General features: G+C 54.1%; 1 protein-coding gene across 9 annotated transcripts in view; it reads right to left on the bottom strand.

The window, feature by feature from the left end:
• The window catches only part of FSTL4 (follistatin like 4), a 444,888-nt gene that overhangs the window by 122,645 nt on the left and 297,381 nt on the right, over positions 1–24,862 (bottom strand). For all 9 annotated transcript variants that reach the window (XR_010840231.1, XM_067031630.1, XM_067031632.1 and 6 more), the window contains 2 exons: positions 21,597–21,790; positions 17,932–18,055 (listed from right to left, as the gene is read on the bottom strand). Coding sequence is in view for 8 of the 9 variants with exons in the window: in XM_067031630.1 (XP_066887731.1) it covers positions 17,932–18,055; positions 21,597–21,790 (318 nt within the window). In the remaining variant the exon portion in view is untranslated. The remainder of the gene's footprint in view (positions 1–17,931; positions 18,056–21,596; positions 21,791–24,862) is intronic.

A 24,862-nucleotide genomic window follows, 5' to 3' on the forward strand; every position in this document is an offset into this window, starting at 1 on the left:
AAGGAGAGGAGCTCACTCACAAAGGAGGTGGAGAAGAGGTGGAAGGCAAATGAGCGTCTCAAGGAGAGGGATCAGTAGGGCCTGCAGAGGTCAAATCCGCTAAAGGCTGAGGTGTGTCCATGGATATGCCAACTGTAGGTCCCCAGTGACCTCTGTGGGCCTCAGTTTCCTCATCTGTACAAGGGTGTGGTGGAGATAGTGAGGGAAGTGGACAGGCTGCAGAGGGAGGAGCCAGGAGTGAGGGGTAGGGTCACGGAGTCCATGTGCACAGATGAGCCCTTGGTAAGATGCTTGGCTGTTTCAGCGAGGAGTGGGGGCTGCAGGTATTAGGGTGTAAAGGGCAACCGGTAAACCCTTCTATATCAGATCCAAGCCTTGAAAATATTTCTGAAATATCTGAGTCTGCTTTCCTACCGTGGTTACAATTGTCCAGTCAGCTTCACAGACTCGGCCTTCTCAGGCCTCAAGTCTCCGCAGGGGTCTGCGGAAATGGGAGCTGGAGTGTAGAGAGGGAAGCAGCAGACCCAGGGCCAAACCTCGTGGGTCATGTTACCGTGGTGCTGGCCCTTGTCGGGGTCAACTCACCAGTTCTTTCCCATCTCTTACCCTCTTTCCACACCGGAGCCCAGAAAATGTCTACTTAGTCAGCTGAGTTGAGGCCTTGCCATGCAGGCTCCATCCCTTCCTGCCGGAGCTGCACTGGCCCCTGCGTTCTCTGTGTGACCCAAGAAAGAGCTCGGCCTGCCAGGCCTGGCCCCAGTTCTCCTCCTGCCTCTAAGTGCTCCTCCCAAGACTGTACCTCCCTGCACCATGGAGGTGGGCTTTGGGGTCTCTGTCCCACCTTGCACACCCCAGCCCCAGTGGCCCACTCCAGGAGGGGTCTGGGCAGCCCCCCCTGCCCCCCCACCCCCTGGCCTCCTAGAGCATGTCGTCTTGATTCCTCCCAGTGGTGCCAGAGCTAGACCTGCAGGCCAGCCCTTGAATCCAAAAAAAAAAAAAAAAGTGTGAAGTTAGGTAGCAAACTCATCCTTTGAAAATCTCACATTTCCTGAAATGAGATGATTCCCATTAACAAAACACCTTCCTTTTCAGAAAATCCATGTTCACAGCTTGTTCTGTAGAGCCTGCCCCCACAAGTTATGATTTATATTTTATTACAAGGTGAAAAGAGACAAAAAAAAAAAAAAAGCCTCACAAGGAAAAAACCAAAAAAGCCCACTGACTCTTTATAGCAACTCTCAGGGCATTTGATTTAAAGGGACATTGTCATCTTTAATGTTTTCATCCAGAGGAATTAGAGAGCGCCACCACGATAATTTAGAAGCCCCTGATTTAAGGGGCAGCCTCCGTGGTCTGGCTTCACTGTATTTCCCTTTTTATGGTTCCAGAGAGTATTTTCTGAGCAATAATAATGTTGGGTGATATTTCTCCTTTGTCATGTGGAGGCCCAAGAAGAAAATTAAAATAGGTCCTTTCTTCCTCCCTCTCTGATGGCCAGGCTGTGGATTGAGGAGGACTGTCAATGGGCCACCTGCAGCCACTTCATTTTCCCAAGGCCTGAGCCTGTCTCTTGGTGCTCCCACTGCGGAGATGGGGAGGTGGGTGGCCATCTTGGCCCCGTGGGAAGCAACTCCTCCCCCAACCACTGATCACAAGGGCCTCTCAATATCATCTCTTTCTGTGGCCCTTTCTGCTCCCACTCCTGCCTCCATGTTCAGGTCTCCATCACCTCCCGAGTTCTCCAGCCCGTCATCTCCCCTGTGGTTATCTCCAGGTCAGTCCTTCGCAAGCTGGCTTTGATCATATCTCTTCCTGCTTCCCTGGTCTCCCTGACTTCCTTGATAAGCCCAAACCCTGTGGCTTGATCTGGGGGCCTATGGCAGAGACTGCCATGTGTTCATCTAACCTGCTTCCTTTCCCTCCTGTGGACATAGCTGGACTACATTTCCCAGCTGCCCCTGCAGTCAGGCGTGGCCATATGACTGACTTCACTTCTGGCCAATGGAGTATGTCAGGAGGGATGCACATAAGTCCTAGCTGGGCTCCCCCCAAATCTCCTGCAAGATCTTCTACTCTCTCTTTCCCTCTCCATATACTGGCCAGGTGCAGGGCATCTGGTAAAGAAATCTGAGGCCCTATGAGATGGTAGAGCCACAAAAATGAAGATGCATGGGTCCCTGTGTCATCATGTGGCCATGAACTGAATCCCAGCATTGAACTGTTACATGAGAGAGAAATCTGTATTGTGTTAAGCCTCTGAGACTTGGGGGTATTTGTGCCTGCATTTAGCCTCCTGACTAACACAAGCCCTTGCTGCTCTGGTTCTAATCTTTCCCTCCAGCATCACCTTCTGCTTCTCTCTTACTTATCCATGACACAAGGGATACACTGGCCATGCACGATGGTCCTGGGCCTTCCCACATCTGGACTTTTGCTTGGGCTGTTCCCTCTGACTGGGATGCCTTTCCCTACTCCCATATTTGCCTATGAAATGCCAGCCATCCTTCTCTGAAGACTTCTGGCATCTCTTTGATTGGAGGTGTTACACCCTCCTCAGTTTCCAGGGCATTCTGTAGGCAACCGTCTGTGGTTGTAGGCAACCACAGCCTTTTTGCCTTATCTCTGCACATGTACTGATGTCCCACAGGAAAGTGAACTCTTTGGGGACAGGAACCACATCACCCTCATGCCCACGGTTGGAAGGTATGCTGTGTGGTGGCCAGGGAGCCAGCCTTGGAGGCAGACTCCCTGATTTGTGTTTCAGCTCTACCACCACTTAACTGACAATCTGGTGCCTCAGTTGCTCATCTGTAAAACAGGGATAAAAAGAGGACTCCACTTCACAGAACCTGCTCCCAGGGAGAGATGGAAACTACCTGTGCAGGCTCCATGTACCACTGCCACCCCTCTCTGCTGCAGTCACCTACTGAGGCTGGGTCACTCCTCACCCTGTTTCTGATGCTCGTAGCCTTTGGCTGACCATAGTCTCTCTGATGCTCCTCCTATGTTTACATCCACTGGGTGATATAAACATCCAAGTGGATTACCCTGCCAGCCCTCCACTTTACAGCCCTCACTCCCATGACTGTATCCCGGAGCCTAGAGATCATCATTATAAATAATGGCAGCCTGAAAAGGCTTATCTTCAGGCATCCTCCTCTCTGATCACTGCCCCCGCCCCATCCCTCATCTCTTCTGGTTTATTCCCTCTGGTATCCAGACTCTGAAAACTCTTCAGCTCCACGGGGACCCACAATCTACTGACCTACCATCTAATTTTCCATCAACCCCTTTATGATGTCACTTCCTTCTCCCCCAGCTTCAGCTCCATGGAATTTAAGTCACTAGAATCATCCATTGCACACGGCCTCAATTCTCTGCCCTTCTCGGCCCTACTCCAGCCCTGGTTAACCCTGTCTGTGCTCTGTGCTTACATCTGAGTAGCCGAACATGGCTGGGGACAGCACACCACCCTGCTGACTGGGGTCCCTCTGAGTCCATGACTCTGCGCTTCATATGAGCCCTTCATGCTGCCTGGTGACCATGTCACCTCCTCTCCATCTGGCCACCCTCCCACTCCCCTGGACGATCGTTCCAGACCTTCTCTCTCCTCAAGCCTCCGCATCTCCTTCCCCATCCTCATTCTCAGCCATGACCTTGCTTCCTGACTCACTGAGAAAACAGACATCTACACATGCTCCCACCACACCTTTCCACCTCACCTCCACCTGTGCTCACACTGCGGGCTTCTCTCTTGTTGGTATGGATCTACCAGCCTCACCCTGGGGCAGCCCCTCCACCCTGGTACTGGATTCCAACTGCCCTCACCTGCTCAAAGAAGTCACTCCAGGCGTGTCACCGCTTCCTTCCACAGAATCAAATTTCCCCTTTCACTTGATTATTTCCATCACCATGCAAACATGCTCTTACTACCCCTCCCTACTGTCCTTCCAGCTACTGCCCTATTCCTCTATTCCTCACAACAAAACTCCTCAGAAGAGCTCTTTATACCTCGTTCCTCCAGTTCCTCTCTTGCCACTGGCTTTTGCACCCCCCCCCCACCCTCTGCCATCCCCTGGAAACTGCTTTTCGAGGTCAGTAAAGATTCTGGAACTCACAAGCCAGTGCTCTTTTCTCTGTCTTCATTTTAACTGACCTCTCAGTTGCATTCGCAGAACTCACCACTTCTGGCACATTCTTCTCTTGGCTTCTGGGACATCGCGCTTGCCTGGTTTCCCTCCCACCTCTTTGGCATCTTCTCGCTCTCTTTTGCTACCTCCGCACACCCCCATCTCCTGAACTCTTCATGTCGGACACTTGTTGGACTCAAGTCTTGGTTACTGACCAAGAGTAGAGTAGATGGAGAGTCTCCATCTACTCTCACCCTCTCAGTGATCTCATGCAACCTCACTGCTTCACACACTGTCAATATGCTAAGGACTGGCACATTCCATCTCCAGGCTGGACCTTGCCCTAACTCAGTCTCATATACCCGGCTGCCTGTTCTGCATTGCCACTTGGATGTCTGATAGGCACCTCAAACTCAATATGCCCCCAAAGTAACAGCGATCTTCCCTCCCAAACCTACTCTACCCACAGTCTTCTCCATCGCAGTAAATGGCAACTCCATCCTTCCAGTCCTCATGCGGAAAACCTCAGAGGCATTCTGGACTCATCTCTTCTCTCATAACCACACCCAACCCATCGGCACATCTCCTCGGTGCTACCCTTCAAAACAAACCCATAACCGAACACTTTTCGCCACTGTCATGCCTGTCACTTCGGTCTTTGCCACCATTATCTCTCACGCGGATTATTGTAAATGCCTCCTGACTTGTCTGCTTGCTTCCACCCTTGGCCTGCAACAGTCTATTCTCACAACAGAAGCTAGAGTGATTCCTTTAGAATATAAAGTCAGATCATGTCACTCCTCAACTCAAAACCCTCTGAAGACTTGCCGTTTCACTCAATGTAAAAACAAGTCCTCACGCTGGCATCCAGGGCCCTGCAGGACCTCTGACTTCACCCCCTCCTTCCCACGCCAATCCAGCCGCTGGATGGACCTATTCTCACCTGAGGGCCTGGGATGTGTCTTCCCCAGGTGACCTTGTGGCTAGTGCCCCTCGCCCACCCCAACACCTGGCTAGACAGCCCCTGCTTGGTGAGGCCTTCCCTGGAGTTCGGTGTTTAAATTCTGCCACCCACCTGCCGCTGCCTGTCCCCTGCCCTGCCCGCCCTCATCCTCTGAGTTGTTCTCAGAATCACTTCTTGTCTTCTAATCTATGTTTCTCTTGTTGTTTACCTCTGTCTCCTCACTGGAATGCAAGTTCCATGAGACTGAGAATCTGTGTCTGTTTTGAAACCTGCTGAATGCCACGGCCTAGGACAGTGCTGCCAGGAGGTGTTTGTTGTGTGAGTGACTGCACCCTGCTTCCAAGGTGAAGTGCTTTTCACCTGCAGACCAACCTCAGGGGGCTGGGGGATGGTGGGAGCTTCGTGGAGGCTCGGGTGTAGGTTCTGCAAGGGCACCTCTGAGGCCACGCGGGCAGGAAGCACCGGCCTATCTCAACTGCATCAGGAGGCCCTCCAGAATCAGTAATTGCACCCTTTGATGCAAAACATTTTGAAAAAAGGCCAGGAGCCAAGAGGACCTTTTTTCATGCCAAATAGCATCACCCAAAATTGTTTTGCACTAATGTGTCCTGTCTCACGTGGGAGAAAAGCATTTTGCAAACGTGTATTAATTGATTTTTACAACATCCCTGCCAGACAGAGGAGGAATCCAGTCCCCCAATGAAAGAAAATTCAGTTTCATGATTGAATCAGGCACAACAATGGAGTGTGGGTAGCCCCAGGGTGCCAGGGGCAGAGGAGAAACTTCTATCTTCCCTCAAGCCAAGGCTTAAATGTGGTCACAAGTGGCCTCATCACAGATGTGCCGGAGGGCGCAGCAGCCTCAGTGCCTGGGTTCAGATCCTCTGCCTTCTGGGTCCCAGCTGGGTGACCATGGGCAAATTACTTAATCTTTCAGTGCCTCGATTTCCTCAATTCTAAAATGGGGATAAACGATATCCTTTTCATAAGGATTGTTGTTACTAGGTAAGATAATGCAAAACCGGTTAACACTCAACAAATATGATTAGTGGTAACAAATGCCACAGCCCCTGCTGCCTGTCTCCTCTGTCTGAGTACTTGTGTGCCTGACTGGCCCCAGCTCCCTGTCACTCACAGCCCACAGAAGTCCAAGGCTGGACACAGGAGCCTCTGGATGTGCTTGCCAGATCGGTCCTGGCCAACTGGAGGAGGGGCCCTGCAGCAGTCCTTCACAGGCCTGTGGGTAGGACAGATACTAGAAGCAGGGGTGCTTCTGGTGCAGCGGCCTTTGTGGGCCAGGATGCAGGGGGTGGGAGTGGGTGAGACTGGGCCAGCTGTGCCCCCTCTTCTGGATACACTCCCTCCCCCCAAGCCACCGACATCCATGAGGCTAACACCTGACAAATTTGAGGTACCACAGGGGCCCTGCTGAAACACTCTGGGCATCACAGCGTCTAGAATTCCTTGAATGGCAGTATAGCCTAGCTTGGCCTCTGAAGCCAGACTTCTGGGTTCAAATCCTGACCTGCAACTCCAGCTCTGAGACACAGCAAGTTACTCTAGTGCTTGGTGCTTTTGGGCTTTTTCTGCAGAAAGGGGCTAATGACCGTCCCACCCTCATAAACTGTCACAAGGACGGATGGATTCACTTAGAACAGTGCCAAGGCACGTGCTAAGCACTCAGTAAGCATCGGCTCTTAACGCTGTTATTATTCCCCAAGGTTCATTATATGGCTTCAGAAGCAAGCTCTGCAACACATCACGGGCCCTGTAGCTGTCCTGCCCCAGAGCCCTGGGGCCTCTGCACCGTGTGTTGGGTGCTGGGTCAGCTCACCCAGGAAATACCCCATCGTGGGAGGGCTTCCCTGTGTGGGCCCCAAACCATTTCCTCAGCAAGCAACTTGTAGACAGGGTAACAGGGCCAGGCCTGCTATGGCCACCACTATGTTCCCAGGGCCCAGGCTGGCACTTGCTAAGCATGAATGCAAACCGGAGAGCAAATATTTACCTGTTGCTTCCACTTGGAAGCATTTCCTTAAACTTGTGTTTACTCAGAACTTCCTAACCTAATGGTTTTTTGACTTCATAGACCACGGTTGTCACATGGAAACCTCCTCCAGTAAACTAAGCCATGGTGCTGAGCCATCTGACACCTGCCGGGGGTGTCTCGGTCACTCTGGAAGCTCACTGTCCTCCGCAGAGACCGCAGGGACAGCTGCTGGTCAGGCACTCACCCTGGAAGCAACCATACATCATAGTGTCCCCATCTGAGGGTTAGGAACAGTGATTAGGGTCTGGAGGCCATCCCTGTACATTTGTGGAGACCCCCTGGCTGTGTTATTGTAAGGACCATCTGCTCTCCCGTGATGAAGGCCACCTCCCACACCCTGGGCATCTTGGCAGATGTTCTGTTTGCAGATGTTACAGAGCCTGCAGGGCCTCCTGAGCCAGGGCTCTTCAAAGAAGCAGGCTTGGTCTAGTCCAACACAGGCATTTTAAAGTTGAGCTGCCTAGACTCTGGGCCTGTGAATATTTCATCTACCCAGCTGCCCAGCTAGGGCTGCTCACAGAGAGGCTGTGGCCAGCAGCCTCATGGCCACAGATCACGGGCTTGGGCTGGGTGTGTGCCCTTCACTCCAAGCAAGATCAGTAAGCTCTCCTGACTTCAAAGGGAGGTGGGCACACGAGTGTGGAGGCTGAGGTGGGGCCCGCATGGACAGATAACCCCAGTTCTTCCTCCTGTGTCCATTTAACCCTGGTTCTTCCCTCCTCTCCAAAACCACTGCTGCCCAGAGACATTAATCAGCAGCCCATCTAGCTGCCTAGAGCTTTCCCTCCACCTGTCTCTGCTTCCCCTTCACAAGAGCTGCTTTCAAACTCTAATGAGGCAGTGGCTGGGAGGCAGGGAGGCAGGGAAGCTTGGGGGAATCTGGGCATGAATAATCCAAAGTGAACAATCAGCCTCTGAATGATGGAGGGCTGACTCTAGGGGACCGGGAGCCCTGCTCAGCCCATGTTAATTTAGAGAATGCAAGGAAAACATTCAAAGTGGAAGCACATTGGCATTCCTCTGTGATTAGATGCAGCTGCCGATGGCTTCTCCATCCAGCACGCGCTGCTGCTCCCTTAGAAGCTACACAAGCAGCACTTAGAAGGTCTCCCACCACGTAAGGGGTGTGTGTGTCCCTGGCTGGAAGCAAGGGTGGGGTGGGTGAGGTGCTCTGTAATGATGGGGCTGGGGACAGTGAGACCCCAGGAAAAACTAGTAGAACTTCTGTGTGGGGCACAGTCAGTTAGAGAATCCATGGGGCAGACCGGACCTTTGCGTTTAGGGTAAGATATGCCAGGTTGCCTCCGAGCCTCCCTGTAGGCGTGACACCTGCTGCTCTCATTCCAAATCCCCTCCTTTCCTCCCAGCCAATGCCTTGCCTGTGAACATTCCACATTTTCTGTTTCTTCCCAAACCTGAAGCCCTGAGCTTCATCAGGAAGTGCTTCATTGACTGCCCACCAGTTCACAGGATGGTAATTCTGTACGTGATCTAACCCTCAGGCCACCAGGGTCCCCAGGGAAGACAGGGCTGTACCACTGGTCATGACACAGCAGAACCCCCGATTCAGCCCTCACTTTGCGCCTACCCCGTTCCTCCAGGATGGGGGATGTGGTCCAGGAGACATGACCACCATTGTCTCCACGGAAACAGAGAGCCTGAGTGTCACTTGTCCACTCAGCAACCCCAGGTGTCAGGGCCGGCTGGGCCCTGGGCAGCCTAAAGAGCTTGGTCGATGCTCTTATTTGACCTCTAGTCCTTTTCAACCCAGCTCCCAACCCACCGTTTGTCCTGTCTGAGCCAGCCATGGGTGGCCTCCACTGACCCTTAGATCCTGCACTGTGCCCTGTGCCCCGGCTGCTGGGCGATGGCAGCCCCACATGTGGTCGGATGCAGCTGCCGCCTGGACAGTGCTAGGCCTGGTGAGCTCCTCCTTGCTGTCAGCCTGCACCCAGGTGTCAGCAAGGGGACCTCAGGGGAAGGGTGGTCTGAACACCCATGAACAGCAGTGTTGTTCCCAAGCCGTCCTGCTGTCAAGCACCAGCACTTTTCTAAGTACCGCTGCACAGAGGTGGGCTTTTGAAGACTGGGACCAACACCAGGGCTGGACAGGCCCAGGAAGAGGAGGCTCTGGATGTGCTTTTACTTGTGGGAGCTGAGAAGGGATTGCTATTTGACGGGTTTTGGGTCTGAGAGGAGAGCATCCCTCCATGGGGGACCTGATCCCTCAGGGAGCGTGGGGACGCCTGTTCTGAGTGACAGGCCTGCTCCCTGGGGCCCCACCTTCCCCTATGGGCTGAAGCCTACCGGTCCTAAGGGGCTCTTTCCATGGTGTCATAGGAAGGAGACCTGGTAAACGTGTCTGAAAGCACCTGCAGCACACGGACTTCAGGATCCAGAAAGAGCACACAGTGAGGGGCGCTGTTCTGCGGCAGCATGTGGTGAATGTCCCTCAGCGAGGATTTGGCCTCACTGACCCCGCCCTCTGCCCCATCCCAGAGTCACAGATCGTGGGGATCTTTCTGGATCTTGGCCTCTGGGGGAAGAACTGGAAACTCCAAAGGGTCCCGTCTAGAGCAGGGTGTGTAGCCAGTGCCTAAGTGCGCAGGTGTGACTCTGCAGACCTGGTTTTGTCTTGGCATCTGTATTAGCAGCTGTGGGCACCTCACAGGCGCCCAGCCTCCCCGGCCTCAGTTTCCTTATCCTCAGAACTCGGGGTCGGGAGGGAGGCCCTGCCAGGCGCGGGTGTCGCGTCTGGCATGCAGCGTTGTGTGCTCTGGGGAGCCATCAGCGCCTCGCCAGCGGGGCTGTGTCTGGAGAGGCTTGAGAGCATTGGGGAAGATGAGTGAACCGGAGGAGGCACTCAGAGGGACCGCCCGCCCAACTCACTGCCCCTCCTGCCACCTGTGGAAGGCAGAGTCCTTTGGGCCCCATTTCTACTCCCACGTCGATTCGATCTGCTATTCTGACAAGTGTACCAACAGTTGTGCCTGAAGCACCTGAAGACAAACGCCCATGCCGTCTGGAGCAGAGCGGCTCTCCAAGGCTCAGGTCACGGGTGCCTGGGGCAGTGCACGCATAGCCTCCCTCTCACCTCCCCTGGGCAGACCGTACTGTGGAGGATCCAGGAACGGGACCGTGCCAGAGGACTTGGAATCCCGGCCAAAGCCCGAAATGGAAAACCATTGCCAAGTAGCCCCATGTTTAAAGAGCACCAGAGGGCCACTTAGTGCTGGTGGCCCAACAGATCAGTGGTCCTCAGCTCATCCTGCCCCTCAGCCCACAGGCAGGAGAAACCTCAGGATTCACTGGAAAGTCTGCACAGAGGAGAATGAAACTGGTTTCCTGCCTGGACCTCTGCTGAGTCCTCCTGCAGTTCAACAGCCTGGTAATGCACATTGTCCTAGTCCCAGCCTGGATCCCACAGGTCCAAGAACAACAGCAGAGTCCAGAAGTGGAGGCAAAGGTCTGAGGCCCTCAGAACCCCACCAAATCCTGTGTGAGCTGAGGCAGGAACTCGGGGCTTGGAGCACACGGCCGTGAGTAGCTTGCCTCCTACCCAGAATCGGAGCTTGTTCTCCTCCGTCGGTGGGGACACCTCCCAAGTTCCCATTTTACTGCGAAGGGCATTTGAATCCCAGTTCCCTCCTTGGCCTGGGGACTCCTCCTTACAGCGTCCAGCCTGGAGCCTCCAGGCGGCATTTGGTAAGGACTTGTCAGATGCCATAGTTATAAGGGGATCTACAGGTGGCTTTGCGCTCTCCCTCAGAGGGCCAGCTTTTGGAGAAAAACAAGTCCCACCAGGAGAGGGGTAAGTGAACTACAGCGGGGGTGGGAGCTGTCTTGGCAGAGGGTACCTCTCTGCCAACCCAGTGACCCAGATAACCCGACACCCTGAGGAACAACGGTGGGTAGCTGACCCTGGCCAGCGCCACGCATGGGCAGCAGGACGACCTCCGCCACCAGAGAACCACCTGGCTGTTCCGCATTCTCTCTGGGAACTGCTACAACTGCCTTGAACCTTTTTGCTTTGCTGAGATTTAGAAAAATCCATCGTGGTCGTTAATCCTTTCAACAAGTGTTTATCAAGCACCTACTATATACCAGGCTGTACAGCCACCTTGTGGAAAGCCCTAGGCTTCTGTCTCTCTCTTCTGCTCCCTTGTCCTCCAGCTGGAACAAAATGCCTCAGGAGGTAACAACCTTGCCTGCTCTCCGACGCAGTCCCTCCCTACCTTCCTTCGCCCTCTTGCCTCCTGGGTCTGCTTCTGCTTCGTCCCTTCTGCCGCTTCCTGTGTTCAGGTACTCTTGGTCACGTGGGCTCCACCCATACATCCACAACCTACCATCTTCCCTCCCCTCAGTCCCAGGCCCAGCAGGATGGCCTGGGCCCTGGGCCAGTGGGAGGCACCCTCAGCCTTCAGGGCTGGAGAGTTGCTGAGTAATAGTCACGATAAGGTGAGGACCTGCGAGCCAGCTGGTCCTCCGACCAGCCCCTCACGTGCTTCCCGAATGCCTGTTTCAGGCAGGCAGTAGCAGCTCGGGCGTTCCTTGCCCTTCCCTTCTCCTCTCCCAGGAGAAGACAACTGCCTCCGCCTAGCCAGGTCCGGTCTGCGCCCAGAGCCTGGCTCTCCATCCACCTCCTGCCAGGGGCCACCCTGGTGCTGGGGCTTGCGAGCGCCCCCAGCCCCAAGAGTGGCCCATATGCTGCCCACCCTGTTGGTTGCTGTGCCCACGTAAGCAGAGCCCTCGCCCCGTCGCTCCCCAGCACTCTGTTCCTTGCCCGGCCCACAAGCTGGGCCTGCCGAGTGGTAGTGGCCGGGGAGGTCTTGCGGGGCGCTGTCACAGAGCCTGAAAGGAGGTGGCTAGAGATGAAGGAAAGACCACAAGGCACAGAACAGTGATTTATGCTCCAAGTATCCTCCCCAGGGGCGCACAGCCCTGGGAGGGCTCACCTCTCAGGCACATATCAGGCAGGCCTTCTCCACGCCTCAGACCACGGGGGTCTCAGGTGCCACAGAGCCCACACCACCCCCAGGCCACATCCACACTGACACGTGGGTGTTGCCGGAAGGACAAGGAGGCAGCGAGCTGGGGGGCACCCTGCCTTGCTTTCTGGGCTCTTGCCTGGAGCCTGAGAGGCAGCCTCGGCATCTGAGGAGCCCCTTGGAGATCTGGGCTCTGGACAGCTCACCCATTCCCATCCCAAGCCTTCCCAGCACCTTAATCCCAGGGAGCAAGCTTGGAAATCAGTCATGTGACCTTCAGTGCTTAACGGCACGTTTAGGTCCTTGAAGTCCTCACAAAAGTTTTGCAAAAACAGTGAAATTTATGAGGACAATAAGGTACTATCCTGGTAAAAAGTTGACATTTAAATTGTTCTCATTTTATATCTTTGTAATGAAATTTTTTGTTTCCTCTGCAGCCATTTCTGAGTATTTACTAACATTTCTGTTCTATGCAAAACTTCAAGTCAGGCTGGCTGGGTGGCACATGAGCATAAGATCCACAGCCTGGCCTGGAGTCCCACCGGGAGTGCTTACATTGGAACAGGGAGAAACAAGGTATCCAGCCACCCTGCCCCTGTCTCTCCCTCGAAGAGGAGGGTTTTAAAGAAAAATCACCGAAGCATCATATTTTAATGAGTTTTCTTTGCAATTTGTATATAATAGATTTTCAGTAACAACCTGTAACAAGTTCATTTTCTACTATTCAATTGCTCTGCACTGAGGCCATTGACAGACTCCAGCTGGGATCTTTCAAAATGGGAAGTGATTGAAAACTCAGCTCCAGACAATGCTAGAAAGCGGGACCAACAGTGCAGCTGTTAGCAGCAAACCACTGGAGATGGGAAAGAGGCCGTCTGGGTTTGAAAATTCCAAGGAGAAACTAGCAGAGGGCAAGGTGGCTGGTGAGCAGCAGCTCTGGCTCAGAACTGACCCCTCCATGGTGTGATGCCGGGTGAGACTGTTTCACCCCAGAGCCCTGATACATGCGTGGGGGACCCCATTTGACCACCCTGGCTCCCCACGGGGGTAAGGCACTCATTGAACACCGCCCCTCCCCCCCACCCCATCACGAGCTGCCAATGGCTTTTCCTGCCCAGCTGGGGCTGTTGGAGGGGTGAGCATGCCCTCGGCTGTGTTTCCACTTGCACAGAGAAGGGAGAGACTGGAAGGACAGAGTTCAGGCACTGGAGCATCAGTTCCTTGGGACGTTAGACAACAGCCCTGCTCACTTTATCATCCTGACAGTCATCACTGGAGATCTGAAGCTAAAAGGGCTTCCAAGGTGAAGTCTGGCTTTCCAGGTGATGCTCAGTGCTCTCTCCAGCACCTTATGGGGTATGGGGGGACAGTGCAGGGGGAGGCAGGGTGCGCACCTGCAGCGAAGGGGCCTCACCACTCCCCAGCAGCTCCTGCCAGGCCTGCCGGCCGGCTGGGCTAATCCCCCCACAGATCCAAGCGAAGTCAGCCTTCTTCTGGACCAGCCCCTCTGTTCGAGATCTGCCCTCTAGGGCCCCACGGGTCAGCTATCACTCCTCGTGACAGCCTCTTGACTCACTCCAAGTCCTCTGTCCCTTTGGGACCACACCCTCCCCGCATCTATTCAGGACCCTTTCTCCTCCCCCTTTGCCTGATTATCCTCAGTTCTGTGTGCAGGCCTCCCTGCCAAGCCTGCACCCAGTTATTCTCTGTCCCAGCTCCTACTGTATTTGGTGGTTTTTTTCTGTTTCTCAACTATTACAAGCTCGCTGCAGGCAGGGCTTGGGGGTCTTGCTCATGCTGTGTCCCCTGCCTGGTGTTTGGGCTCTGGGAGTGTTGGCTGACCTAATGTTTTCCTCCTTCTAAGCTTCCTCATCTGTGTCTGCTGCACCTTTCCTCATGTGTGCTCTCCCTGACCCGGCCAGGCTCCCCTAAAGTGTCCTGGTCGCCTGCCCGGCCCCTCAGTGGACCCTGTACCCCACATGTACCTGTGTGGAGAGAATGGGCCAGAGGCTCCCTGCCCAGATGTTCCCTCCTTTCAGAGCCTGGCCCACACCAGCACCAGGGAAGATGTGCCCAGTCTTCCTACGGTGCTCTAGTAACAGTGCTGCTGCCTTTTCTGGCGCTGGCCTGAGTCAGGGAGCTTGGGTCTCTGGGCCCAGTGATTGTGATTCAGAGGCTGGTCCTCCCAGCCTGCCAGGGCCCAGCTTGGGGGTCTCAAGCTGCCAGGGGCTCCAGTTTTCAGCAGGGCATGCTGTGTCCTCCTCCGTGGGTGCTGGCTTTGTGATGTGGCCTTAGGTGGGAGGGAGATGGCCGCGGGGCCCGGCAGGGGCCTGTGCCAGAGTCTAGGAGGAAGTGCAAACCCACATTCCATGCTAGTGAATTTATTTTCCAGGGTGCACAGATTTGCACCAAGATGGCAAAGCTGACCTCCTGGTGTGGGAGCGGGGCAGGTGCCGTGGGGCCGAGCCTGGACCACTCACAGCCAGGGTCTCCTGCCTCTGCTGGGCATGTGGCTATGGGCTGAGGAGCGGCTCTGAGCACGATCCCTTGTCTGCACACACAGTTGTCGGGAGTGGGGATAATTAAGCAGTGGGCAGGTGACCTAACAGACTAACAGAACACGTATCCCGAGGAGGCTGAACGGCCGGTCAGCGGGCCTGGGAGCAGGACGAGAGCTTTATGGGACAATCAGCTTTTGTCTTCATTAAGGGAGCATTAGGCCCATGTGGGCATCAGGGGCTCACCTCACACCCCAGTCACTCATCCAGCAGATCAGGGGAGTCCGTGGAGGTGCCCTCTTGGCCTGGCCTGATCTGGCCTGGCCGGTGCTCCCCCACCAGTGATCCCACCCGTGAGGCCCCAGCAAGCTGCTTCCTTTGCCCCCCCCGGAGACATGCTAAGGCCCTCTGTGACCCTTGGTGACACTGTGGTTGGATGCCTCTGCTTGCCATGAGCACATGGTGAGCAAAACAGCCTCTGGCCTCATGGAGCCTATGGACTAATACAGGCCAGATGACCATAGTGCGGCACAGCGACGGGGGCTGTGGGAGGGAGGGGCTGGGAACACACAGAAATTTTTATCATCACCATCATCGACCTACCTGGCTAATGTTGTATCTATATGTCTCATTTCAATTTCCTCTTTATCATTCACTGAACCATAAATCCATTCCCAGAGCAATGGGAATTTAGAGTTCTTGTGACTTTGAGAGACCATTGATCCTGTGTGCTCCGAGTGGCCGACCGTGAGGCCTCTATGGCAGGGTTAACTCATGCTGCAGCTTCCTTAATGGCTGCGAGTTTACGTTTTATTGCATATCTATTATTTGGGTTGGGCTGTGATGAATGGTTTGGCTGCCCGGTTCAAAACAAGTCCAAGGCGACAGCAGAATCTAATTTGCTTTAAAAATGGTGATTATAAAGCTTTTCAAATAATAATCCAGGAATGAGGGAAACAGACAGCACATTGCTGTGCATGGGTCATATGGCTGGAGGTGAAGCAAGGACTTCCCTCCTTTTCCACGGGCAGCTCCTGCTCACAATGACCTTCACTAGGGAGGCCAGGGAGGGCTTCTCTTTCATCAGGGGTAACAGGGATGCTGCCGTTTCCTTGAAAGTAGAGCCATTAGCTCCTATTTGGTCCCAGACCAAGTCCCATGGAGCGGGCTCACGCGCTAGAGGCTTCTGTGGTACCATGTACCAGGACGGTGCCTAAGCAGTACCCTTCTCTGCCTAATGATGCCATCGTGGGACATCTGAGCGCGATGCTCAGTGTATCACCCAAGTCCTTGAAGTCCAGCCTTGGCCCACAGCTCTTAAAAGGCACTGATCTTTTTCGTTACAGTTCCTTTTTCAGAGGGGCTTGAGCGCACAAAGCACTGTCTCAGAGCTGCCCCCAGAGAGCATGCTGCTGCTTCCCTGATGTGGAGGGCGGCTCACCCTGGCATCTGCCCCGACATCTACTCTCTTTTTGTTCACGTCCTGTGGGAACAGCATCATCAAGAGGGCTCCGTTTGGGGAAGCTGGATGGAGAGGAGCTTGCGGGAGGTGGATGCTGAGGACAGGAGAGGAGGGAGGGTCTCGTCCAGCGTATGCAGGTCAGTGCCTAACAATGGGCTCTCCAGAGGGAAAAGAGCGCCCTCACCCTTTTGTAGCAGTTGTGTAGTGTAGATTTCTGTGTTGTAAACACTGCTACTATGCCTGATTTAAAGCTACCAACCATTTCACCGTTTGCCTTGCAAAAGTCCTGAAAATCTAAGAATCGTCTCATGAGCTAGGTCTCTGGAGTTGCTGATACTCCCATACATTCTAAAATTTAGACATTTATTTCACGGAATAAGCTCCTCAATCCACAAAGCAAATCCCTCCCACAGCAGATTGAGCCTAGAGTCATTCACACCTTATTATGAACCACCAGATGTAGCTATGGGTTTTAGCCGTGGGCAGGAAGGAGGCGGCTGGGGAGCCACAACTAGTCACCCGTATATCAAGCAGAGCCCGGGAACTGGGGGTTGGACTTTGGGCCTTGGTAACAGGGACGTCGGGAACTGGAAAGGCGCCGCCCGCAACAAGCTCATGGACATTTCCCACAGGGAAGAATCACATTCATTTTTCTCCTCTTAGGTCACATGAGTACCTCTTCTATCTGCCACAAGAGCTCTTCTTGCCAACAAATCACAAGGATTCTCAGGCCTTGTGAATGTTTGGAATAACAATAGCACACAGAGATGTCAACACGAAGCAGGAATACCTTCCTGGAAAATGGAACTCCAGGTACAGGCCGGGGCCGGGGCCGAGGATGCCAGGACCTGTGGCTCAGAGTACTCAGGGCACCCTGGGGATCTCATCCCTGCTTCCCCAATTCCAGGGCCTGCAGTTAGGAGCTGTGAGCTTGCAGGTCACGTCCACGGGCGCCTCACACAGGGCACACAACGTTACCTGCTTTAAGCAGAGCCTGAATGCTGTCTGTCGTAAAGGGGCTTCACCTCTTTGGGGCCAAGAATGTCCCCTCTTGTCTCGGGTTAGGGCCCCCGCATCACCCTCCCCTCTCCTCTCCTAGTGAGCTTGTCTGGAGTTACCTGGGGCTCCTTCCTGCATGTCGCATCTCTTGGAAGCCCCGTTCCAGCCCCACCTTCGGCTGGCATGAGGTCATGTCTTGGGGCGGCACCTCAGGGAGAAGACCTGCATCCTTCAGCTGCCCTACCCACTTGCCATATGTACTAGCGACCCCACAGAGGGTCCACTCCGGGCACCTCCTCCGTTTTCAGGTAGAGCACCCCCTGTCTCTTCTTCTCCAGGGATTCCCCTGCCTCTCATTAACCAGGACCCTTGCTCTTCATCATCCTTCACAGTGACTGTTCCCTCTCCTGCCTGGCCAAAGCCTCCAGCACCCTCCTGCAGGATTTACCCCCAGGTAGGGTTCCCTGATGGGGCCAGGCCACTGCCTGGGGAGAACCCTAACATCTGCTCCCCCCGCCATGTGCAGTCACAGAATCCCCTAGCGATGTGAGGCAGTGCCCTCCTAACCGTGCTCACGTCGCAGTCCCGGGTCCCTCAAACAATAGCAACAGCGCGAAGAAACTTTATCCAAAAGGAGCAGAGCAAGCCCCCCCCACCAACCCCTACCCTCCTTACTCTTCCCTTGAAGCTCAGGCTCGTTGCAAAACAAATTCAGCTGCTTTCACCTATAGAAGAAGCCAATCTTGGAAACAACCAAGGACAGACTCCAGGCCCCTGACACCATTTTGGTGCAGGAATGTCTGTTTGCCCACCGCGAGCCCCGACTGGGGCCTGACTTACGGAAGGCTGTGTAGAACTCATGGAGGGTCAGGAGGCCGTCTTTGTTGTAGTCATCAAATCGGAGGAGGTCACCTGGTGAGCACGCCAGGAAGTCCTCTTTCAGGTCCTGCTCCTTCAGCATGTGCTGTGGATGAGAAAGGGAGCAAGGCTAGAATCTAGAGTGAGTTCAGAGCTGTGGGCGCTGCTGTAAAATGGCTCAGGCCAAGTGGGTGGGGCTGTGCTCACCAGCCTGGCTGTGTGTGTGTGTGTGTGTGTGTGTGTGTGTGTGTGTGTGTGTGTGTGTGTGTGTGTGTGTGTGTGTGTGTGTGTGTGTGTGTGTGTGTGTTTGTGTGGGGACTCCAGAAACAGCTCGGTGGGCCATGAGGAGCATCCAATTCTCTTTGGTATTGTCTTGTTTGATCCTCTCATTTTATAGATGAGACAACTGAGGCTCAGAGACAGAAGGGACTCTCCCAAGGTCACACAGTGATTGGGGCCCGAATTGGGATTAGCATTCAGGTCTGTCTTCTCCCTGCCTGGGCAAACAGACTCCAGACAGACTGAGGTGGGAAGGATCCTGTGGTCACCTGATCTACCCCTTCACATTGTAGATGGGGAAACAGGGAAGAGAAGGGGCCTGATCAAATAAGCCCAGCAAACAGTGGCTGAACTCAGTGACTCCCAGCTATGTAGAGCTGGAAGGTCACTGCTCCATCAGTGTCCCCCTCCCCGCCTCCACCAGCCCACTCCAATCTCAGGGCAGCACGTCCTAGCCACAGAACTCCCCCCGCGAAGGGGAAACTGCCATTCTACTGACCTAGGCTTGGGCCCCCGTCTCTGCCTGCCCTGTCCTGCCAGGAACACAAACCACTACCCTTAGGATTCAGTTGCGGGGACCACGGGAGGTGCCCCTGTGAACTCCTCTCTGGATGATGTGGCCTGGGCCACAGGGCAGAGGTCTCCTCAGCATGACCAGTCACCTTTTGGCATGTGTGTCTGGAACTAGAGTCTTGCAAGGAAAATGCTCAGAAGGGAATCTCAGAAGAAAGAAAATGATTTTATTTTTGTGGGGAGAGGGGAACAGAGGCATCTCCTCTTTATTTAACAGTCTCAGCTGGGCCTGCTATGTTAAAGGCAATTTAATGTGATAATGTTAAAAAAATGACCCTTCACCCGGCAAGTAAGAGTGTTCGATAAAAGGGCAATCAACCGTAACGCCCAAAATCAATCTTCCAAAGATGGAAATTTCCCTTTGTCTATTTCTGTATTGGAAATTGATTAACTTTTCATAGGACTGACAAGTTTTTCCCTGACGCCTCTGATTCAGTGTCAAGGAAAGGCCCATTTTAGCTGGCCCCTGCTCGGCAGATTTATGAAATGGATTTTAAACGCATTAAATTTTAAAGAGGAAATCATAGTCCAATTACCATGCTTGTTAATGGCTTCAGGTGCCTAGGGGCATGTCTCTGCCAGGTTAGAGCAATGCACCCAGGAAGGTTCTGTTTACCTGGCAGCTACCGGGAGCCACGTGGGCCTAGGGCACCAAGAGCCCACAGCTGCCTCTGTTAAATAAGGAGAAAACGCCTGCCCTCCGGGCTCCCCGCACAGCCTGTATTGCGGGGAATCGAATCGCTAGATGGCTCTTCTCACAGGTAACCATAACTAACAGGACCTGGGCTCTCCCCAGAGTGGCGTGGGTCACCTGTGGGTCCCTGGCCCTGCCCCTTGGGCTCTTAGCCATAGCTGGGGGCTGAGTGTTGCTGGAAGTGGTGACACGCAGGCTGGCATGTGCCTGGGAGGCCTCCCGGGGTGCGGGCCGTGGATGGACTTGCACATGCTGCCAGGTGTGGGTGAGCAGGGGGTGGTCTGCAAACGCCTTAGGATCTCTGTTTCCCAACACACTCCCTGGAAGCAGGCTCTGGACTGGCTGGACTTGAGAAGCGGACCCTGCTTGGGGAAGCGTCTGGATAACTGCTCTGTACTCAGATTTTATGGGCACCTGTCATCCCCACAGACTTGGAGAGGATCAGGTGGAGCCTGTGGTGGGAGCCCACCCCCCAGGGAGCCTCCTGTACCGTGAGGAGAGCAGGTCCACTCACCCGCCCCCACCCCTGGCCCCCGGGTTTCGTCTTAGTTCACCACGTTCTAGGTAGTACATACTCTGCAGGCAAATCTCTTGATTTCTTGGAGCTGCTTCCTCATCTAAAAATATTTGGGAAGGGAGGATAACACTAGCTCCTACCACACAGCAAAGGGTGGCTGAAAGGTTTAAGGAGGAAATAATAACAACCATAAAGGTGATGATGATGAAGTGATGCTGACGGCTGTCACTTACTGAGAATGTGCCGCGTGCTGGGCACTAGGCTGAGAACTTCACATGTCTTAGCTCATCTAACCCTCCTGATGACCCTGTGACAGTCACAGACAAAAAACGAGGCACAGAGAGGTGAAGTTGTCTGCCTAGACCCACTAGGTCCCTGTAAATGCTGGAGCTGGACCTGAACTCATGCGGTTTGCCCGTGAAGTCTGCGTTCGTAGCTATTCTACCTCCGAGGGAGGAGCACATCTGTGTTGGGCACGTCACAGGTAAAGGGCCTTGCTTAGTGCTGAGCCCACGCTGGGTGTTCTGTAAATATCAGGACCCTCCCTAGCCTGGTCCTTCCTGGTGACCTGGTCACAGCTTTGATGAGGTCATTGCTGTGCCTTGTGAAGGATTTCTTTAAAGTAGCCTCAAAGGTGGGGATTCATCCTATTACCTGTCCTCTGGTGGGGGGCACTCTGTGGTCTCTGGGGCAGAGCTGCTAGGCCCTCCCACCCTTCCTGGGGAGGCTGACCTCATCCTCCCTCCATATCTTTGCCCCTGGTGTGGCCCAGGGCCCCAGGCCCTCAGAGGCAAACCAGCAGAGTAGGAGCAGGAACTCAGGCCCTCGGGCCCACCCAGCCTGCCTTTCTGCCACCAGCACCCAACAGGCCCACCTTGCAATTGGCCTGCCTGGTACCCTAGGTTGCTCCTTCCTTGCTTCTTTTTGCTGCAGATGCTCCAGGCCCTTGTACCACCTTGTAGCTGGACAGAGGGACACGTGTGCTGCGTCTGGGAGGGAGGCCCCATCCAAGTGTTTTCTCAAAGGGAAGAGCAGTGTTTGGGGGTGGCCACAAGGCTTCCCGCAAGCCAGCAGGCTGGGGTGCGGGCTACTGATTCCTGGATACCACAAAGGGCGAGGTCCTAGTGGAGAGGATGTGGGGACACCCAGGTTACAGCTCCAAAAGTATTTGGTGGGAACCAAACCTGCTTCCTTTGAACTTTCCTGCTGAGGAAAGCAAAGGACTCAGGAAGAAAAGACTTATTTCCTAATGAAAACCTCAGAGCCCAGACCGTGTGCAGTGTGTTTCGCCAGCTAGCTGAGAGTGCCCCAGAGTTTGTTTGTAAATATTGGCTGAAGGTGGCTGGTGGGAAGGAGACACTGACATTGTTCTGTTTGTCAGATATTCTCAAGAGGTGTTAAACACACGCTCTCCGACTCCCGGGAGATGGCTTTCTCTTGCAGGAGCAAGGCCTCCTTGGCATCCCATTACAGAGACGGTTACAAATGACTCTCCCCATGTGGATCTCCCGGTTCTCTTCCTTCACATGTGGAATGGAAAACTGGATTCCTCCGTGATGCAATTTCACCGAATGCTGTACCCACCTGGGCCAGTTCAAAGCGGCTGAGGTGGCTGTCCCCGTCTACATCCAAGTCCTTAAACAGAGATTCCACCAGGAGCCGCTTCTGGAAAGCAGGATCTTGTCTGCTGTCCCCTTCATGGAGTGGCTGCAGGCGGGTCTGCAGCGCCAGAAGGGCCTTCTTCAGGCGGGCGTAGTCGGCCATGGTGCACAGGTCACCTGGAAGAGAAGATGGGGTTATTGCAGCCAGATTCCTCCCCCGGTCTCCAGAAGACCCCCATCCACCCCACCCATCGGCAGTTACTGGGCATTCACTAGGTGCAGTGCAGGGTGTTACTGGAGTACATGAGACCTATTCGTCCGTCTGTCCACCAGTCCATCCCATAAATATTTATGGAGCACTGGATACATGCTGCACATGATGCAAATGCTGGAAGGAGCCTGTTTGACCATCTCGCAAAGGTTTATTGAGCACCCACTACAGCCAGACACAGAGTGATTGCCAGATGGAATGGGGAGATTCGTCCACGGGAAGTCCCAGCGCAGCCCCACAGCGGCTTTAGGAAAGCTGCCCCGATTCCATTTTGTAATAGCTCATCTTTGCCTTAATCCTACCTTAAAGGCTGCTTTGGAATCCTTGGTCTCATAGATTAGCGAGTTGCAGTTAACAGGACTAATAAGCCCTGCTTAAGTTAATTAGGTACACTCCCAGAGCTGGATTACTTCAAAACGAACATGAGTACACAAGCCTACGACCAAGAAACAAAAGGCAGCTTTTACAAAATTAAAACCAAAGCTCACAGCCCATTGCTCTTAGGCCTTTTATCATGGCCATGCTTGGTCCACAGCATCCGAACCACACGGTGTTTTGGCAAATGAGGCCTGTGATGCACTGTGACATGGCATAGTTTATCTTGCTGGCAACAGGTCATGAGGATGCTCCCTGCACAGGGCTGCACCGTGAGTGGAGGCTGCCGGGTTGTTAGCAAGTGGGAGAGCCTCTCTGGCCCTACTTCCCCACCTCCCGGGATGGAATATATACTCCAGCACCTGGCTTTGCTGAGTCCTGGAGCATGGGTGTGCGCTCCTCCTCATCCAGTCCAGGTTGAAGCCAGTGCCCTGCTGGGAAAGGAGTGTCTGGGGCCTGGGGCTCTTCCACTTAATTCCAAGGCCAGTTTAGGGCACCAGGTCATAGCTCAGGGGTGCTGGAGAGCACTGGATCTGGAGTCCACCGGGTTTGAGTCCCAGCTCTGTGGCTGCCTGAGTGTGTACCCTGCACAAGGTGCCTCAGTGATTTCATCTGTGAAGTGGGGAGAGCAGTGCCTCCCACATAGGGCTGTTAGGAGGGTTAAATAAGATACACACATAAAAGTCACAGCAGTGGCTTGGCACCAAGTAAGGGCTCATAAAATGATAGCTACTCTCCCCCTTGTCATTATTGGAACCACATTTGCTGAAGAGCAACAAACAGGGGAGCTGCTTGGTGGGGAGAGTGCTGGTGGGGAAGTCTGTCTGTTTCTCTCCCTGCCTCCCTAGACAAGCCTGGATGGTCCAATCACTTTCTCTTGTGCTTGTTTGTGTGTCTAGATTTTCTTCCAATTTGGGGTCAATTGATTCTTGTCAGAAACAGATGCCTGTTACCATCTCCTCCTGCATGTTTATTTAGAAAAAAATCAATTGCTGTGTTCAATATAATCAAATCTATTTGCTCTCTGGGAGTTTCTATGCTCTGACAAGAACAGCTCACGCACCCCTCTTTGGCCTTGTAGGGTATCCATTCCTGGGAGCTCGTAGGGCCCCCGGTTGGCAAACCCGATTCTCAAGGCTGTACGGCACTGAAAATTGTGGCCATGTCCCACAGCCACACACTCCTGCCCAGGGGAAGATGTGGCAGCTTGCTGGGCTCTGCTTCCTGAGCCTGGACAAAGGTCAGTCTGGGGAAAGTAGAGGGAGAGCTTTGCCCAAATCCTGGCCTCCAGCCTCCAAGAGGGTGAAACTAGTCCTGGCAAATAGATGGAAGCTGGATGCGGCATCTGAGTGGAGAGAGAAGCTTTGGTGGAGACGGCAGTGGCAGTCTCTGTGGGGGATCTGCAGGGACCTGCACTGGAGGGCCTGTCAGGCTTTCCTGGGGACAGGCATTCATGCCTGGATGCTGGGAAGCTAGTGTACAAAGCAGATGGATATGGGGTTGATAGGAGGCTCGACTCAGAAATGCCAGCGTACAGTTAGCCTCCTAAAAAAACACACTCCATCAGGACCACCTGAAGGGTGGGCCAGGCCAGGTCAGATGGGCAGAGATGTCTGATCCTTGCAGGTCCTCTCAACCCTCCAATCTTCCTCACAGACCCTGGTGGGACACAGATCTCCTCTGAGCTGCCTGCTGCCCTAGGCCAGGGGTCCACAGCTAGACAGCACCTCCCACGCTGGCAGGCCAGGGAAACCTTCAAGGTAGGTTCTGTCGGGGGGGTTGCAGCAACCTCCCCAGGCTCTCCCCCTCTTACCACATCCCTACAGTTCACTGTCAGTTCACAGTGCCTTCTCCACCCTGGCAGCTGCCCAGCACATGACTCCTGGTCAGGAAGGTATGTACATGTCTAGAAATAAACCTGGGGGAAAGAGGTGGTTGCCCCCAGTCTCCAGGGCCAGCTCCCTGAGCCCCTGGTCTGGCCTCCTGCTAGGGCTCATGCCAGCCATGTCCTTTCCATCCTTTAACCAGCATTTACTCACAAACTGTGCCCAATGTGGGGCGGCACTTTGAGGATACGATGGAGCTTCCCATCATCCTGGGCATCAAGGGTGCCCGTGGAGGGAGAGCTAATGAGGCCAGGGTGAAGGAAGTCTCCCTAAGGACGGGACCTGCGGATGAGGGATCTGTGGGAAAAGGAGGCAGAGGGGAGGGAATGCCAGGTCTCAGGGACTCTGCAGGTACAGGAGCTGGTGGCAAAGTGTGTCCGGAGCCCAGAGGAAGCTGGTGCGGCTGAGCCAGAGTGAGGCAGGGATGGGGGCACAGACAAGGCTGGAGGGAAGTGTGGAGCTGGTGTAGGATGCCGAGCCCTGCAGATCACACTTTGCCAAACTTCCCGCGTCCTTCTTTCCTTTACTGAGGGCCTCACTGTGCCTAGCTGCTGCTGGGCATGGGGATCCTGAGATAAATTGAGCTGCTCCTGGAAGACGATTTGAAATCCTTCTTTATCCCAGGAGCACTTGCACTTTACATGAGTTTCAACCTGGAATAATTAAATCATTGGCCCAATGTTCCTGAGCTCCTCTAATATCCCTATAGCTCTGGGG

Source organism: Kogia breviceps, chromosome 4 (assembly GCF_026419965.1).
Source record: "Kogia breviceps isolate mKogBre1 chromosome 4, mKogBre1 haplotype 1, whole genome shotgun sequence".
Classification (NCBI taxonomy): Eukaryota; Metazoa; Chordata; class Mammalia; order Artiodactyla; family Physeteridae; genus Kogia; species Kogia breviceps.